Source organism: Phalaenopsis equestris, unplaced genomic scaffold, assembly GCF_001263595.1.
Source record: "Phalaenopsis equestris unplaced genomic scaffold, ASM126359v1 Scaffold000610, whole genome shotgun sequence".
Classification (NCBI taxonomy): Eukaryota; Viridiplantae; Streptophyta; class Magnoliopsida; order Asparagales; family Orchidaceae; genus Phalaenopsis; species Phalaenopsis equestris.
Window position 1 is genome coordinate 390740 of NW_018165050.1, and position 19164 is coordinate 409903.

Here is a 19164-nt window from a genome sequence, read left to right on the forward strand (position 1 = left end):
AATATTTAAATCGAGCCGAAAACGAACACACTGTTCACGAGCCGATTTCGAACACGAGTTATTTCGAACGAGCCAAGCCTGAGCTCGCTCAAGCTCGGCTCGTTTACAGCCCTACCGCCGAAGAGAACTCATCTCCTCCATGACAACAATATTTCAGTCTGGATTTTGAAAGGCAGCCTCAATAGTAGATGGATGCTGATGATTAGTCAGGGCCAAAGAAAATGCTCTCTAGGATGGTGATAATCTGCGAAGAAAAACATAGTATGTCATGGGATAGAGAGAGTGTCTAATTCTTTACATTACAAGAGGAACTAACTTCCTCATTTGGAGTAGTAATGTTGGGGATGTCGTCCTGAGGGGATTCAGGGTCCAGCAAAGAGTTAGCGAGCACCAAAGTAAGTGCATCAGAATGAGTGCGCCTAGTGTAGACGCAAAGAGTGAGAGGATGTGTTGGTGAAACCAAAGGGACAACGGACTTTTTGGTGGTAAGAGAAGTGGGTGGAACCAAAAGTAGAGAGGGTTACTCGATGGTAAGTGACGTAGGGTGAACATCCACAGAAGTAGAGTAAGGAACAGTGTCCAAGAACTCTAGCTCCCCCTCACTGGAGGTCGGGTTATGAAGCAGGGCACACTTTAAAAAAAGGAAACATCAGCACTCACATAGATCTTATTTGTGATAGGGTCGAGGAATCGATACCTTTTTTGAGTGGCAGAGCATCCGAGGAAGCACATTAGATAGACCTAAGATCAAGTTTACTTCGAATTGGAGTCGTGTTCCGAACAAAAGTTTTGAGCCTAAAAATATTTTAAATCTAAAGTGAAGAAGACCCGATTGTTAGGAAAGCAAGATCTTAGGATAGCTAAAAGAACAAAAATTGTGAATATTTGAGGAAACTCTATTTATGAGATAAGTGGTGGTTAGAATAGCATCATTCCATAAACGTTTTAGGACATTTGAGTGAAACATAATGGAGCGAGTAACGTCAACAAAAAGTCAGTTTTTTTTCTCTCAGTTACCCCATTTGTTGAGTGTCGGTACATAAGCTATGATGAATTGGGACATTTGAGTGAAACATAATGAAGCAAGTAACGTCGAGAAGAAGTCAGTTTTTTTCTCTCGATTACCCCATGATGAATTGGGACATTTGAGTGAAACATAATGAAGCGAGTAACGTCGAGAAGAAGTCAGTTTTTTTCTCTCGATTACCCCATTCGGTTACCCCATTTGTTGAGTGTCGGTACATAAGCTATGATGAAAGATGTCCTCACTTACCAAGAATTCTCCTAATATATAGTTAAGAAATTCACGATAATTGTTAATCCGAAAGACTTGAATAGGCATTTTGAATTAGGTCAAAGGTGTGGAAATTTTTCAAAGTAACAGCAACTTCAAATTTGTTTTTTTAAAATGTAAACACATGTCATCCAAGTGTGGTCATCAATCAAATAAAGAAAACACCGTTTATTGGTGTACTTACGAGTGCGAGAAGGTCCCCATAAATCACCGTGAATAAGAGAGATAGGAGCGGATAGTGTATAATTGTGAGGTGGATAAGAAACACGATGATGATTAGCTAACTGACATGTTTCACAGTTTAAATTAGACGGATTTTTATTAGTAAACATCAACAGATACAATTTTTTTAGGTACTAGAAATTAGGATGACCCGAACGACAATGTAACAACATAATAGGACATTCATTGGACTAAGATAAACTGCAAATATTAGGTGGAGTGTCCTTGTTCTATGTACTTTCCTTTTGAAAAAGGTAGAGTCTGTCAACCCGCTTAACAGTTTCAATTATCATCCCCAAACGACAATCCAAAAAGACAGACATCAGAAGAAAAATGAGCAACACAATCAATGTCATATATCAATTTACAGATAGATAAAATATTACATTTCAGCAAAGGTACATGTAACACAAATTCCAAGTTAGATCTGTTGTTAAAACAACAAACCCTTTATCAACAATGAAACTTTGAGATCCATCAATAATTTTAACAGTATATTTTCCTGAGCAACGATAGTATGTTGAGAATGCTTGAGAGCTTCCAGTCATGTGGTTTGTGGCGCCTAAATCAATGATCCATGGACTAGAATATCATAGGATTGATACATTGATGAACATGAGAGGTTAATGGTCTGGAAGAAAGCGGACTGGATTCAAGCAGCTTGATTAAGTGTTCCATTTGACTTCTAAGAAAATTAGAGGCATTTGATTGTTCCGAGTAGAGGTTGGTTGTAGTGTGTTGGATTCAGATGTCATGGCGAGACTCTTGAAAGATTTGACCCAAGGTTTGGATGTCGGTTTCCCGTGCAGCTTCCAACACTTATCACAAATGTGGTTGGGTTTGTGGCAGAAATCACAAGTTGGGTGACCAACCCAAGGTTCAGAACTATTAGAGATCAAGGTGGATGCTTCGATAGATGGGGTGGAAGTGTCGAGCATGAAAAGTTTCTCGCTTTCTTCGTGACAAATCTCAGTGAAAGCAGCTCGAGTAGAAGAAAGAGGATCTTGACCAAGAATACTGCCCCAGACTCTGTCAAGGTCTTCGTTAAGGCCAGCAAGGAATTGGGACATACGATCCTTTTCTACGTTCTTCTGGAAGAGGGATAAGTCAGTCAAAGAATCCCAAGTGTAGTCGTAGTATAGGTCGGATTTCATCCATAGTGCAACAAGACCATTACAATACTAGGTCACAGTCCTTGACCCATGTTTTGCCTCCTGAATCTTCTTAGATATCTCATATAGTTGGCCGAAATTTCCTACATCATAGTAGGTATCACAGACAGCCGTCCAAAGGGCGCTAGCTGAAGGAAATAACATATATAATCGAGGTCTATGTGGAGTTAGATCAGTCATAACATGACCATGGAGTTCTCCACTTCCCAAGCTCCATATGTCGGGTCAGCTTTGAAAGTAAAAGAAAGTAAAGTCTAGTAGAAGCATGTTCTTAGTGAAAAAGTAAGACCAAGCCTAGAGGAATCCTCTATACTCAGGGACTTGTTGAAAGTACATATGATTAAAAGATTGAAATAAACTATAACTTTTACATTTTAAATGATTCATGCTTTAGAAAATCAAGCTTAGATATACCAAGAAGAAACAAACAATCACAATTAATGTCATTTTTACAATCAACAGTTAGCCATGAAACACAATTTAAAAGGCCTTCAACATCATTCACGAGCATCAAGTGGCTTCGTTTTACTATCTTTATATTTTTAAACACCTTCATATTCTAAACTACTTGAGCAACATCTAATTGCAGATAACAATGCCGCCATTAAAGATCATAGTTTCTACATTAATTGGTAATTTGTTTGAGTTCGTACAAATTATATTTTTGCATAAATCTTCTTCATTAAGATGATTTCCAAGGAAAAAAAACTTTGACTAGTCTATAGCATTGAAAGAATGTTTTAAGAGGCTCCAAGAGAAAAATAAGAATCCACGTACAAGCATCCTGGTATTTAAATACTTACCCATCCAAATATATATAAATAGCTACTATTTGATGTTCCTTGTTAGATAGGATACATATATTGACACTATGAAACTGACACTTCAAAATTCAAAGGAAGTTCGCAGGACTAAGTATTCAACTTTAAAACTACAGCTTCATAAACCAGATGTCAAGCCATATACCTTGACATAATCCTTGTAGTAGTGCTTAATGATGGGGTCTGAGAAGAATGAATCTGTCGAGGTCACATTGGCTCCAGCAGCCTGTGCCCATCTTACGTATTGAGCCTTCCCTCCAAATGCGTTAAGATTATTCACGAGACAAAGAATTAACCTTATATTGTTCCTCCTTGCATCATATATGACAAAATCCAGTGCCTAATATGCAAAAAAAAAATTGCCATAAAGGAATTAAAGTCAGCAAAAGATAGGAGTATTAGAGTTACATATCAATCATTATGACATAAATTTTGTAAGGTAGATCAAAATTTGATTCAAAATAAGAAAGAGAATTTATCTACCCTTCTGCCATGAACCTAATGATGACAGCATTCAATCTGCTATTAAATCTCAAACACGCAAAGTTATAAATTATCAAAAATTTACTCTCGCCGTAGATGCAAAAGGATTTCATGTACTATGATTCCATTACAAGAATACCTGAAAGTTGAACAAAACATTGAATCAAAGTCTGTAACCCGCAGACTACATGAGAATACTGAATGCTGCATCTAAGCTTAATTTTTCAAACAAATGCGCCAGAAAAAATTAGATTGCAACTTGGGGAAATTTTCAGAACCTTATCTAGCAAACTACTCTCGTTTTCATTCCTATAAAACCAAACTTTATCATCAATCAAACTCTGCTAAGATTATGTTTCCCCACGTTCGATAATATAGCTACAAAGGTTAAATTCTGTATGAATTCCCCCGCGAAGAATTTGAAAAATATTTTTCCAATTATTCAATCCCTACTGAAATCCTGAATCCGCCATTATTGCTATGGTGATAAGCCTGCACAGTCCAATATCTAACAGCTACCGAATACTTGCTGGGAGCAGCACAATTCCCTATACAGTTTCATGAGAAATTCATTTTCCCCAGCAACATTCATCATTAATAGCCTACCAAAGCTTGACACATGCCAAGCACCATGACTCCTCCCTTAATGACAACACCGCTCGCATACGCTCGTTGGAGTGAGGGAGAGAGAGTGAGAGAAAAGAGACCTGTAAATAGCGCTCGTTGAAACGACCCGGGGAGATCTGAAGCGCATTGGCACCGCCATCACTGAAGGCCCATGTGCGGCAGACTGTCATTCCCATGGCTCGTCCGCGGCGAAACATCTCCGAGATCTCCTCCAGCTTAGACGATATCAGCCAGTACGAGTTCCACCCGTTCACGTATACCGGTGTTCCGTCCTCCACGTCAATAAAATGAGTTCCGTTCCGCCCAATGAAGTCCATCTTTGGTTGCAACCATGGGATCGGAATACGGATCCTAAACCCTCCACCGCTGCCGGAAGAGATCCAGTTGAAGTAGAAGAAGGTGGCAAGCAGGATGAATCCGAATGCCGTGTACGCTCTTCTTTCCATCTCTCGCCTCCTTCGCGAGTCCTCTCTCTCCCCCTCTCTTCTTATTTTGTGCGGCTAAAGCTCACAACAACTTTTTCTCATTGTTACATCTAAGTTTTGGGAAAAAATTTACTGTAAACTACAAATAGGTTATATGGAGGATTTTAGGAGGTTATAACCGCGTTATACCCTTGTAACCTCTATGTAACCTCTATGTAACCTCCATGTAACCTACATGTACCTTCTAGCAAGTTCTACACTTCTATTTTGATATACAGGTAGGTTACAGGGAGGTTATAGGGGGTATAACGCGGTTATAACCTCCTGAACACGCAGCTCTGCGTACGTCTTATGTACGCAAATTTTTTCCCAAGTTTTGGGAGCGGGAGGTGGATCCCTTGATGGAGTGGACTGTAGATTCTTTGAGGAGGTCACGGGAATAATCACTCAAGCGCAATTTTTGAATAATTTGGGGGTTGCTTAGTTTCCTCCAAATGATGTGCAATTTAAATTATTTATAAGATTTTAGTGAATTTTGAATATTTTGATATAATTTGATTGTTTGTAAAGTAAATAAAAGTTAATTATTTTTTTCTGTTTAACACTGTGTAGTCGACAATCAGCATAAAATTTGTCGAAAAAAATCATGACATGAATTCTTTAGATCATTCTAAATAAAAATATGACACTAAATATGATGCAATGGAGAAAAAAGATTCATGTAGCCGACCCCACGTTGTGGGATTAAGATTTTTTTGTTGTTCTTGTTGTTGTAACTAGATGCATAGACATTAAAGTAAAAATAATGTACTCTAATACTTACAATCCATTTGGTTGTCTTTAAATGGGGGGTATATTGTTTTTATTTTTCATTAATTATTTATTTATTTTTAAAAATATTACATATTTGATATTTAAATAAACAATCGAAATGAAAAGCTTTTTAATAAAATGCATTTAACCAACTAATAAAAAACAATAAAAGTTCACACTTCGGCTAAATATAAAAGTTCACACTATTCAGGAAATATAAAGCTGAAAGAGCACAATTAGCATAAGATAACTTTTCATATTGCAAGAGTTGCCATAATTCCTTTAACAAAAACGGAGGAAAAAATGGAAGATTAACCAAAAGATTATGCTAGATTAAGTCAATGTGAAAAAGATATGCATTATGGAGGCCTATGACCTTAAAAATAGACCCTAGAAAAAAAAAAAACGAAGCAAAAATAGTATAGCATATGACCATACAGGCGTGAACAGCCCGATCGAGAGCTTGTCGCGCCTTGCCTGGTTTAGGATCGCACCGATCGATAGCTTGCTTGCCGGAATGATGCCTTCTCTGCTTCGAGATCGCACTGATCGAAGGATTGGCCCCTGAAATCTTCTGCGAGAACTTCCGACAATCAATTATTCTGAGCTTTCCCTGCCGGAATCTTTGGCGAATGAAGCTCCCGAGGGATCACGAGGCTTCTGCGATGGATGCTGGCGAAGAGAGAAGAAGAATATGCTATGTGAATGTAGCCTGCGCGAGAGATAAAGGTGGATCTGCGAACAAAGATTGTTGGAGAATGGGAAAGGTGAAGACGTAATGGCGGGATTCAGGAGTTCCAGGACTCGAGCGGGGAACTTCTTTTTCGTTCGATATGAGCGCAATCTAATTACACCCAAATTTTATTAATTTTTGAAATTATAGTATCCTATGAATTTTTTTAAGTGCTTTGTTTACAATAAATCAACTACAACGAGACATAGGACTTTTGATAACCCTTGATCTCCTCTTGATTCATCTTCGATGCCGTAGACAGACCCATAACGACAAAAGTTCGTAGGGTTGTGGTGAATGGAAATGAGCGGAATAAAACATGACTAACCAAGAGTAAAAAGATGCCAAAAAATGACAAATGAACAATACTACTGAATTCAACAGCCCTTTTATAGGAGACATGAAATTTTATCCCTATATATTTAGGTCTTTGTTCATTTTAAAATTGAATTTTTCGAATAAAAGATTAAATTTTTCACAGTAATTTATAAATTAAAAATTCATACAAATATAACGATATCAAATTCACCCCCAAAAGAGAATATGATGAACACATCTCTTCATACTATTTTGATATGCCATATTATATTGAGGATAACGGAAATGTTTTTTATTTATTACCTAAAATCAATTATGGAAGTGCTTTGTCGCCAAAAAAAAATATAGCAACCATCATTTGAAGAGGTTATGACTATAATTTTTTTTTTTTTTTAATAGAGTAATAATTAACTCATCGTGAGGTCTAGCTTGGTCCAAAGCGCAAAGCAAGTGTATTGGGTTGGTTTTTGCTCGAGCCCATCAACACCGTCAGCCCGCAAGGCCGCCCCACGGTCCTTATCTTCTAATCAGCCCTTCTCTCTGTCGAAGGCAGATTCGCCTCCAAATCCTAAACCCTGATTGCAAATGTGATTGCTGTGTGATCCAAGTCAGAGATGCAGATTTCCTCCGGCATTTCATGTCCTTCTGTTCCCTTCCCTTTTCTTCTCTCCTTATCCCAGCTCTCTCCCGACCTTCCCTTCTCATTTCCTTTCTGCGCGCCGCGAACTCCCTATTCCGCCGTTGTGTCGTATTCCTCAGGAAGCGGACATAGTTGCTCAGCGGTGGCTCGGAAGAGGTCGGGGTTCATGTCCGTGATCGAACGAGCGATGGAGGAGGAAGAGTACCGCCGAGCGAGGGCGGAAGTGCAGAAGAAGGTTGTCGATTTGGAGGGATACTTCTTCGAAGGAATATCTGTGGGAGGTCACGAGACATGTGTGGTGGTGCCGAGTCTCAACTCGGCCTTTGACATTGGAAGATGCCCGGCCAGGGCTGTTAGTCAAGACTTCCTGTTCATTACCCATGCTCATCTTGATCACATTGTAAGTTTCCTTTATCCCTTGCTCCATCGCCCATCTTCTTTGCAGCTCATCGTCAGGTTTCATGCTGCATGCAGCTGCTTTCCCTCCAGATAATTTTTCTTCTCCTTTCGATCTGTCTTTCTTTCTTTTGAATCCATCATTTTGCTTCTTTTGTTGTTGGTTTTGGGGAACTTGTAGGACTCACTCATTTTTTGTCGAGGCTGAAGTTTCATCCTGGATGTGGAGACCTTCTACATTAATTAATTATGAAAATGCTGGAATCAAAATATTTACTTGTGATATTGTGTACGTATCAATTAAATGAACCCGTAAAAACGCACGTCGATTTTTACTCTACGAGAGAAAACACCAGTTCATGTTTCAAATTCTTGTTATCTAGATAAATACAAAATTCAAATCAATGACTTCATGTACATTCCAATTTATATGAATGAATTTTTATTCTTGAATAAGAACAAGTTCAAGAATTGTTGTATTTTTTGTTATCATTCATTATCTCCACCCCAAGTTCGATCCAATTTATTGTTTGATTTCCGCTTCCATGTTTTGCAAGAGAGATTATAGTTCAGATATATTCCATTGACTCGCGGTTTGATTATGTTTGATGTGATGCACATTATCGATTGTATTTTTGTCATCCCATCTTTTTAATCTCTTTTGATGAAGAGTTAGCGTGGGACAAAGATGACAATTATGAGATGGCCCAGCCAAGCGACCTGGTCGAGGAACTAGTAGGAAAGAATAATATTATTTTTTTCTTGTCAACAGTGTAAGGATTGTTTTGCAATAAATGCTTTTATATGACTATTTAGTGTTGATCTCAATTTGGTCTTAACAGCCTTTCATAATAGAGAACGAGTAATCTTAGGGAAGTTCACATCTATGCATGTGCTTTGTCCAGTTTTGTTATTACATTAATTTGTTATACTGCATGGATTGCTTGATACTTTAGGCAAGCACAAGACATTCTATCTTCTGGAACCAGCTAGAGTGAATTGAATGGTGTTAAATGGATATGTCCAGATACGATTTCGCAAGGGTGCTAATTGAAACAACTTATAGTTTTTCCTTTTGGAGTAGAGATTTTTTTTTCTTTTTATCATACTAGGGCTTAGGCGAGCTGTATTGAGCCTTGGGTCCTGAAATAGCCATGAGAGTTTCACACCTATTATCTATCAAGAATGTTGCCCCTAACTTACCATGCAAGAAGACTGGCTGGAGTAATGACAGCTTCATCATATATGTACAAAAACCTTCTGCATTAAATTCTTAAATCATATTATGGAAAATATGTCAATACAATAGGACATGCCAATAAATTCTTTTTGTTCAAAAGTAAGTTGAGCACGTTTGATAATGTTGAGGCTAAGGTTTGTACCTTGAGCTTATTATCATCACTTTCGTAAAGCTAGAATGGAATTCCAATAGTAGTTTGCAATTAAAATGGCTTATGAAGTTGAAGCTAAATATTTTCCATTACTTAAACCCAAATGAAGACACTCTAGACAAGAGTTTGACAAAGGCTCTTCTTTTTCATTAAATTATTGGAATTATTACAGAAAATGTGCTATAATTTGAGAAAAAAATAATATAACAATCCAAGAAAAGTTTAGTTTAAAGATCATAATGGCATTATGTAGATAATCTTGAATGATTGGGCTCATGAAAAATTTCCCACAAAAAAAAAGTAAAAAAATAAATGAAACTGGAAAAAGGAATAAGTGAAGGATTCCACGAAAGAGATTCAGGGAACCAAGTTCTCCATTATTGATGTTCTGATGAGGTATTAGATTCTACAATTTAAGTGTTTTTTTAATATTATTTTATTTAAAGGCCTTTTATAAAATCATTATGTTTGAGATCACGATGAACTTTGTTTTGTTGGTGACAATCTCAAAAGTATCATGAGAATCGATGATTCAGATTAAAACTGCTAAGGGGTTTATTTGGAATCTTCACAAGGTGAGATATATTTCAAGCTTAGAGAGGAATCCAATGTGAAATAGATGGCTTGATAAAAAAGAATATAATGCCTTTAGCGCTATCACTTGAAAGGTAATTAAGGGTGATATTCAATAGCACATGACAACAAATGTGAACACTGTATATAACTTATAATACTAGAATATTGAAAGCAACATTAGGCTAAAACATTAATCATACATAGGACATCTAACGCTAGGATATTAAGTGAGATGGGGATGAAAATTCTATATTTAAAAGGAAAGCTTTTAAATTTGAAGTTGTTGGATCCTATTTTTGTGATGTTGTGTTATTGGAAACTATAAACTCAAAACTTGGAGATTGTAATAGTTGATGTTTGAAGTCCTAGTGGCATTACTTGATGGTAATTTTACAACGTCACCCTCTTTAATGACTAGACCGGAATGTTATTAATTTGTTTTCTAGAAAATGAATATGTTATCTTTCATACTTTAAAAAAATGGAAGATTTTTGTAAAAAAAATCAGTTTGTTGTAAATGTTAAGTGTCTAAGATCAAATATTGAAAGGAGTGTATGGTGGAAAAGAGTTAAGGGAATTTGTCTCTACTGTCATTTGTATGTAGAGAACTCTATAGTTAATGAGAGATTGGTGAGATACAAATAAGAGTGAAAATATTCCTGCATTGAAAATGAAAATTAGAATTGTGCTCTTCTATACTAGCAACAATCATTACTTTTTAGCTTAAGTTTTTTGGTTGATACGTGTTTACTATTTGTATTTTGGGCTCAACTTAATCTAGTGATGCTTCCAATATTTTTAAGAAGCAGGGGTTCTTCATTAAATATGCGTATATTGTAAAAGTCAAGTTCCTTTAATTAAATGGTGGAGGTGAGCATGATAGTTAAGTGTTTAGGGGATTTTATAGCTAGTGGGATTTTATTGTGGAGGGCTAAGGGTATGTTTGGGGCAGTTGCAGCTGTATGAAGAAGTAGTTGTGAAGCTGATGCAAATAAACTATTGTTTATAAAGCTGTGGTGGCTATTACAGATTTTTTTTTTATTTACGAGAAATAAGGCCGCAACTATCTGACTGTTACTACATTTTAACAACTCAAATTGAAAAAAAATAGCTTTCTACCATAGAAATTTCTAAAAAACAGCAAAAAAACTAATTCTCCGAACAAAATTGTGGTGATGGTCTGAAAAACAAATTAGGTGGAAAGCTGTCCCAAATATACCCTAAATGGGATATTGTTGAGATACAAATAAGCGTGAAATTATTCTCATATTGAAGATAAAATTTGTGGGTTCTTTTCTTAGGAAACTAGAAATAGGCCTTACTCATCAGTTTAAATTTTTGAGTTGATGGGTATCCGTCTAGTAGTATATTGGGTTCATCAGGTTCAGCCCCACTGTTCAACCCTTCTAACACATAGAGTGTGGAATAAAAGTTCAAAAGTAAAATAAAAAGCCTTCGTAGTTAACCTTATGGTGGTAATACTGTTTTTGACACATAAACTCTGAAAATCAGCGATGGATTCTAAATCTCATGAAGAGATGGTGTGGCAACTGTATCATGGTGGTAACTTTGGCATGTCTTTTTAACCATATTGGATGATCTGAATCAAGGAAGATAGCTTGCTTTCATACCTTTTTTTTGTTGTATTTGTGGAGGTGCTTTGTTGGCCTAACTTGAAATTATGAAGTATTAATAATAGCACAGCTAATTGTACATAGGGGGGACTGCCAATGTATGTTGCAACTCGAGGCTTGTACAGTCTGAAGCCGCCAACAGTTTTTGTTCCTACTTGTATTAAGGAGAATGTAGAGAAGCTATTTGAGATTCATCGGGCCATGAGTCATGATGAGTTAAAGCTCAATTTAGTTGCATTGGATGTGGGTATGCATTTTTTTTCTCCTTTATTTAGGTTTTTATTTCAGTGGTTGTTTTGCATTAACTCTTTTTTTCCCCTCTATTTCAGGCGAGACCTATGAGATGAGGAATGATATTGTTGTAAGGCCATTCCGAACTAGCCATGTTATTCCCAGCCAGGTGTTAAATCTTATTTTTGTAACTGCATTTTCCCTCACAAATGCTTTTGGCCTGGTTCTGTGGTTAATATTGGGCATGTAATTTTTTATGTGCGGCAATCTCTATGTTGATCCAGGGATATGTTATTTACTCAATGAGAAGGAAGCTTAAAAAGCAATATACTCATCTAAAAGGCACTCAAATCAAGAAACTGAAGCTTTCTGGTGTTGAGGCCTGTATCCAATACTCCCTATAACAGAACTATTTTGTATACATTATTCCTTTAAGCTTATTGAAAATTTTCTTTTTGTAGATTACGGATACAATTTTATCTCCTGAAGTTGCTTTCACTGGAGACACAACATCTGATTTTATAAGCGATCCTCAAAATTTAGATGCTCTCCGAGCAAAAGTTCTTATCACTGAGGTATTCTTTCCAATACATATGGGCTTCTATTTGTTAGTTTTTAGGTTTTAGTCTAAGATGTATGGATACTCTTGAAATTCAAGGTATCAGTTCCTGTTACAATGTCAAATGCCTGATATGGCACCGGCAGTCATCATATATGAAAAAATGTGTAAAAAATTTGAAATTATAAAAAAAAAGAAAAAACATTTGACATCCATTTAGGTCAGGATAAATCACCATGGATATAGAAAAATGGCAATTTTAATATTTGTTTTTAATTTATTAAGGGATTGAATTCTCACCTTCCTCTTTTGAAGTTAAAATAGTAATATCATTTGTACTACATGGTATTCCTTGACAATTTTCCAATTTTTTTTTGGAAATCATTTGGAATTTTACGTTAAATTTATATTCTCTTAATTTTTATAATAGGTTTTGTTTATGATTTATGGGTCATTACATTATGGAAACTATGATTTTGCTGATGATTTGTTGTAGTTAAAATTTTAATATTATTATATGTATATGATTTATGAGTGAATATATTTTGATTTATATATGCATGCAACTTGCTTGCATGCCTGCTTGCCTTGCTTCGAAGTAGATTCAAATTGTTTTAATTGGCATCTAAAGTCTTCAACATCCAGCAATATAGGGGATTTTGATCACAATCTAGTTTGGTTTTGTTTGATGTACAGCTTCATTCAGGATGAAATATTGGTATTTGTAACTTCTAGGTTTTATATCATATGTAAAATGCTTACAACAAGCCCACTCCCATGATATGAGTGGCCTTAGAATTATTGCTGGTCTAGTATATAAGATCTATATGGAGTGGGATTAGCGAATGAACTCCAGGAGAATGAACTCCAGGCATACCAATTGGAGTCATATCTATACATAATTTGATCTTATAAGCACTTAATTTGCCTTACAAATAATTCAATTTTATTTTTCTTCAGTCAATTGATTGTATATCATGGATACTTGTTTGTAGAGATCTGTGACAAGGGCAATGCTAATTATACCAAATTTAATCCTATCCAATTTTAACAGACATTTACAATTGATCAGTCTTATCCAAATAAAAATAAAAAGCTAATAAATTAATTAAATTAATGTAAAAGAGAAATTTAACCATAAAAAGAGAGCCTAAATGGCTTTAAAACAAGCTTTGTTCATTTCTGTATAACCTATTTTGACTCCTAATTGTTTATGGTCATATTCTTATCCAAATAAAAAAAAAGGTAATAAATTAATTAAATTAATGTAAAAGAGAAATTCAACCGTAAAAAGATATAGCCTAAATGACTTTAAAATAAGTTCAGTTCATTTCTGTTATAACCAATTTTGCCTCATAATTGCTCATGGTAAGTTGGGCTTTTATGGATGATTTGGCTTATCTAAAGGCATGTACCGCATGAATTCCTTGGGTGAGCAAAGAACATTATTCTGGAAAATTGATACTCATTCAACTAGCCAGGTAGTTAGGGGCTAGCTTTTCAGTTCATTTGAAGCAAATTTTCCTTCTCATCGTTCTGGAAAATTGTGCTCAACATTCTCTCCAAGTAGAGCTTCCTATGAAATAATACTTCTAGTGTCCAAGTGAGCAAACATAATTGGAATTATCAGATTTATGGAAGCAACATATGTAATGGAAATCTCTCTTGTTAAAGCATCAACAAGAAATTCTCCTGGTTGGAACCTACTTTGGTAAGTCACTATATCTTCAAGTCTAAAAATAAGACTAATAAATATATCATGAGTTAAATATAAGGTATTAATATTAGAATTGAATTTTCAAATTATTTTGAAAAGGTGATACTCTCTTGCGTGCATTTTTTTATTCCTAGTTTGCTTGAAGCCACATTTATTATATGTTGTTGAGCATGATCATTTTTCCTCAAATTTAGTGTTAGAATATTTCTTAGGGGTCATACACAGCACTGGAAGCATTTTTATTTACATATCTCGCACCCCAAGGTTTACTTTCCCGTAATCAACACTTTCGTTAACCTTCCGTCTCAAGCATCTCCTTTGTCGTCTTTCCTTCTCCGATGATCTTGCTATTGATGCCTTCATCTAGTGACGTACGGGGATGAAATCAAGACATTAGATCAGGTGATCGTGTCATAATGGAGAAGTAGTTCGTAAGCAATGGCCTTCTTGCGCCACACCTCAACATCCTCCATCATACTGGGACCTCATTGAGAACTCCGGCCGCTGAGATCACCCCCTTGCACCATCACCTCTACGCCATCCGTCTTCATGCCTACAATTGCAAGCCTCGCCGTGCTCCGTTGTTAGCTTTCTGTCGTGATCGCCCTCCGATCTTCATCGGATAGAAACCAGAACCCCCCACAGAGCTCTGAGACGAAGTCCTCCAACCTACAGCTTCTCCGCCATCGCTTGAAGCAGGCCCTTGTCCCCTTCCTTATCCTCTTGCATTTAATTGTACTCACTCCATAGTTCGCAGCGATAGCTGGATTTCGTCCCCTTCGTCGCCGTTGGAGACGAAGGTTAACAAAAGTGTTGATTTTGTAAAAGTAAACTTTGGGGTGTGAGACATGTGAATAATAATGTTTCCGGTGCTATGCATGTAAAAACCTCTATTTCTTGTTATACAATTTAGTTGTATTCCTAAACTTATCATGCAAATCATGCACACATGCGCACATACACACACAAATTCATATATTGTATAAATGATGAGCGAAATTAGAATATGATCGCACTGCTGAATGAGAAAGATTTGTAGGCTTTTTAGGGGTTCAAATCCTGAAAAATTTTAAGTGGAATACCATATATATTTATATGGCAGTATTATATGTAAATCTCAATTATTTAGACCTTTTCTAACCAAAAATCTTAATTGATTTTGTATGATTTCTATTTACTACTTCAATTTGATCATCAGTGTGACTGTGCGAAGCTGAAGACTAATGAAAGCTTAAATGGTAGTGCTTCGTAATTTTTATAATTTTAGACTAAGAAGTTAATTGAATATCTATTTTAGATTTATAATCTTGAATAACCCTTATAATCTAGCTATTTTCTTATAAAAAGGTTTTGCTACATAGATGCATTAGTAGTTTTTAAGCATGCAATAAAGTGAATCATTTTACATACTCTATTTACTGTCCTCAGCATACTACTATGGCTACAAATCCTATAATACTGATAAATCATTCTAGTGACCTACCTAATGAATGCCAGTAAAAAATACATTCTAGCATCTTGTTTAAAATTGTGCAATATGAGGTGTGTCTTGAGTTTCGCCTCCACGTGTTTTATAAAAAATCACAATGAATCTTAGTCTCATTGTCCAATAGTGAGACGTATGCCTTACCTAGGCGCGGAGCCCCTGCTCAAGGCACGCCTCGCATAAAAAAATGCCTCAAGACACGCCTCGCCTCAAAAAATACCTCAATTTTTTTAGGTTATCTAAATTTTTTTTTAGTAAAACTAAAAGTAATATCAATATATCTCACTATCAACTTTCGCACCTTACACATTAAATAACAAGAAATAAAAGAAAGATTGTATTCATAAAAAATTATGCAGTTAAATTTTTAATTCTTAACATAATTATTATTTTCATTAATATTTTTCTTGATGATTATTCATTAAAAAATAAAAAAAATAACTGCTATTTAAGATAATAAGGAATGATAGAATATAGATACAACTGAGTCTAAGTTGCGAGATAAATCTCATTAGGACGACAATTCTTATGAAAATCAATTGTGTGGTGAGAGTAATAGAGTCTTTAAAATAAATAATTGAAATATTGATAATATATTGTTTTTTATGTGGGGTAGTACGAATGAGAAAGAAAGATTAATATTTAACTTATTTTGATTGTTATAGTTTGATATTTCAATATTTTATTTTAATATTTTAGCTTACTTTGATAGTTTAATGTTTGAATAACCCATCTTATTTCATTATTTGAGGTTAGGATATTAGTGTTATTTCTAGTTTTACACAATTTATTATTTGATACTTAATTAGAATGTTGGTATATTACTTTTATTATTGTGTTAATAAATTAGAATATTGATATATTATTTCTTACTTTGCACTTCATAATTTATATGATATTTATTAATTTACGCAATTTTTAAATTTTGGGCTTTATGCCTCAAAATGTCTTGAGGCATATACCTCTCCTCATAAATGAAAAACGCCTCAATATCCAATTGTACAATTTTAAATGTAGTTCTAGTAAAACTTTGATTTTATCCCATCAGCATGACTTGCCAACATGACTTGCCATGCTACTAACATGCATTTTCCAAATAATATGATCACGAAAAAGATTATGTAAATTGTAAGCCTACTGTTTTTAAAAAGAAATCTATTCAAATCATAAAGTAGTATAAGGAATATCTCATATGTCCCTCTGATGATGATAAATCAAGTAATTTAGAATGTCAGATTCTCATCTCATATGCAGTCAAAATCAGGCATATTGTTGTGCATAATAAGTAAGAGTAAGGAAATGTAGGATATTATCTATTGGTTAATTTTGATTGCTAGATATATGTTTCATGATAAAGTTGTAATCTTGAAGGGACTCGATTCACTTGACATGTTTGCACTTAATTTTGTTTTGTATTTATATATATCAAGGCCTGTTAAATCTGAAATGAGAGTAAATTTCTTGGGTGAAAATAATACTATTGATATCTTTAAGTTTGAAAAAGAGCATAAAATTTTCTATTTTGAATTATATACCTCAATTTTATCTCATTTGACTTTTCACTAAAGCAGGCAAACTCGGCTAATAAATTCAAGGGGTATCACATAATAAAATTCAGGCGAACTTGCTGAACACAGTTAGGGAGTCCTTGCTCTTGTGATGCAGTTATCAATACTTTTATTTTTCAGAAGACTTTTATTTAAACTTATCTTTTATAAATTATTCGTCAAAGAGACAACGAGAGAACCAAAGTTCTTGATGAACCGTTTGTAGAATGCATTCAACCTGTGAAAACTCTAATATTAGAGATTGATTGGGTGTTGACCTATCAAGCATTGCCTTAATTTTTAGGGATATGATTTTAAAACCTTAAAGGCACTACAAAGTTAAGAAATAAGACTATTTGCGTTTGGGACAACATTTTAGCTACAGCGTGGCGAGAAAATGCTTGTTGGTGGCATTTGGAAACAACTTCACGGTGCATTTTCAGCTTATTTGAGTAAAACATGGGCCACAGGTTCTACTTTGCAGCCCACTTTTCGTTTGCATATAATCCCTTATTTGCCCCTCGACCCTGCATGCTTCGCTCGACTCCTTGTGTTCTCGGTTCCGCCCTAGCTCCTCCTCTCCTCTCGATCACGCTTCATCTCGTTCTCGGTTCTTCTCTATTTTCTTCTCCTCTTCCCCCATAACATTGTTCGGTGGGTTCCGATGGCATTCCCCTTCTCCTACCTTCCTACACTGTCTATTCCGGTAGCATTCTCCTATTGGTAATTTCTACTTTCTACCATACCCTACACTATTGGCATTGGAATTAGCTTATGGTTTGGAGATTTGCATTTGTGGCTTGCTCCTTGGGACACATGGATTGGTTTTATGTGGTTTCTGGTTTTTTTGTTGTAGCCCTTGTGGCTATCTTGTGATTTCTTGCCACATGCGACATTCTTGTGGTTTCTGATTTTTCTGTCATAGCTCAGTTGGACTCTTCCATCTATTTATTTTTTGGCGCAATTACACACACAGTAGAAGAAAGAACATTGTTTACAAATCAATTGCAAACATTGATTTTTTTTTTTTTTAGGGAAAATTATGGTCGCTTGCTCAGTTTGGGCTCTCTCCTCTATTTCATGGTTTTGGCGCAATTACATAGAGAGCACAGTAAACATTGTTGTTCACAAATCGATTTCCATTGGTGATTTTTTGAACTATGATTTCGATGCATTTGATAAAAGATGGCGCTTGATTTGTAATTGCGATGTTTTGGGGTTTTCTTGCGACCTCTGATATTTGATTGAGAATTTGATGGATGAAAGAGGGCGCTTGATTTGTAATAGCAATGTTTTAGGGTTTTATCATGTCCTTTGATATTTGAGTGAGAATTGGAAAGATGGATGAAAGAGGGTACTTGATTTGTAATAGCAATGTTTTGGGGTTTTATCATGACCTTTGATATTTGAGTGAGTACTTGAAAGATGGATGAAAGAGGGTGCTTGAGTTGTAATAACAATGTTTTGAGTACCTTATATGTAATCATCTCTTCATTTTATTGGGTCAATTGGAACAACCTCGTTGCTCTACTTGTTCGTTAGTCTTGTTGGTGGTTTGCAATCTTTGTTCGAGGAAAGATAAAAGGGTTGGCGCTGTTGTTGGTGTGTGTTGATAAAGGGGGTGGTTTTGCTAGTGGTGATGTTGGTGTTTGTGTTGATGTTGGGGTTGGTGTATTTGTTGTGTGTTGATAAATGGGGTTGGCGTTGTTGGTGGTGTATGTTGATGCAGTGGTTGGTGCTTTTGGTGGTGAAGTTTGTGCTAATTATGTTGGTGTTGAAGTGTCGGCCGTTTTATTGTCCAACCTTCACTTTCGTAGTTTGAAAAGGGTGATGATTTTGTGATTTTGAAAATAATTTAAATATAAATATAACTTTTTTTAAAGAAGTAACATTTTTAATTTTTAAAATAAGTGAGACCAAACGAGTCTCACATTTTCAGATAGTTTAGATGATTTAACACAATACTACAAGCAATACACTTATCCCGAAGAATAAATATATTACTTGTAATAGGGATTTAATCATCTAGACTAAACAATTTGTGACATCCGTTTTGATCTGCGAAATATTTTATAAAAA

General features: G+C 35.4%; 2 protein-coding genes across 7 annotated transcripts in view; one reads left to right on the forward strand and one right to left on the reverse strand.

The window, feature by feature from the left end:
* The window catches only part of LOC110029925 (mannan endo-1,4-beta-mannosidase 6-like), a 54253-nt gene extending 49151 nt beyond the window's left edge, over window positions 1-5102 (reverse strand). For all 3 annotated transcript variants that reach the window (XM_020732420.1, XM_020732419.1, XM_020732418.1), the window contains exons 1-2: window positions 4700-5102; window positions 3655-3849 (exon numbers count right to left, since the gene is read on the reverse strand). In XM_020732420.1, the coding sequence (XP_020588079.1) occupies window positions 3655-3849; window positions 4700-5065 (561 nt within the window). In that variant the 5' untranslated portion in view covers window positions 5066-5102. The remainder of the gene's footprint in view (window positions 1-3654; window positions 3850-4699) is intronic.
* Window positions 5103-7368: 2266 nt separating this feature from the next.
* Window positions 7369-19164, forward strand: part of LOC110029922 (tRNase Z TRZ2, chloroplastic) — a 22747-nt gene continuing 10951 nt past the window's right edge. The window contains exons 1-5 of one of the 4 annotated variants that reach the window (XM_020732411.1): window positions 7369-7948; window positions 11630-11792; window positions 11875-11945; window positions 12061-12156; window positions 12238-12351. In XM_020732411.1, the coding sequence (XP_020588070.1) occupies window positions 7523-7948; window positions 11630-11792; window positions 11875-11945; window positions 12061-12156; window positions 12238-12351 (870 nt within the window). In that variant the 5' untranslated portion in view covers window positions 7369-7522. Of the gene's footprint in view, window positions 7949-11615; window positions 11793-11874; window positions 11946-12060; window positions 12157-12237; window positions 12352-19164 lie in introns of all 4 variants that reach the window. The other 3 variants (XM_020732410.1, XM_020732409.1, XM_020732413.1) reach the window with 3 other exon arrangements.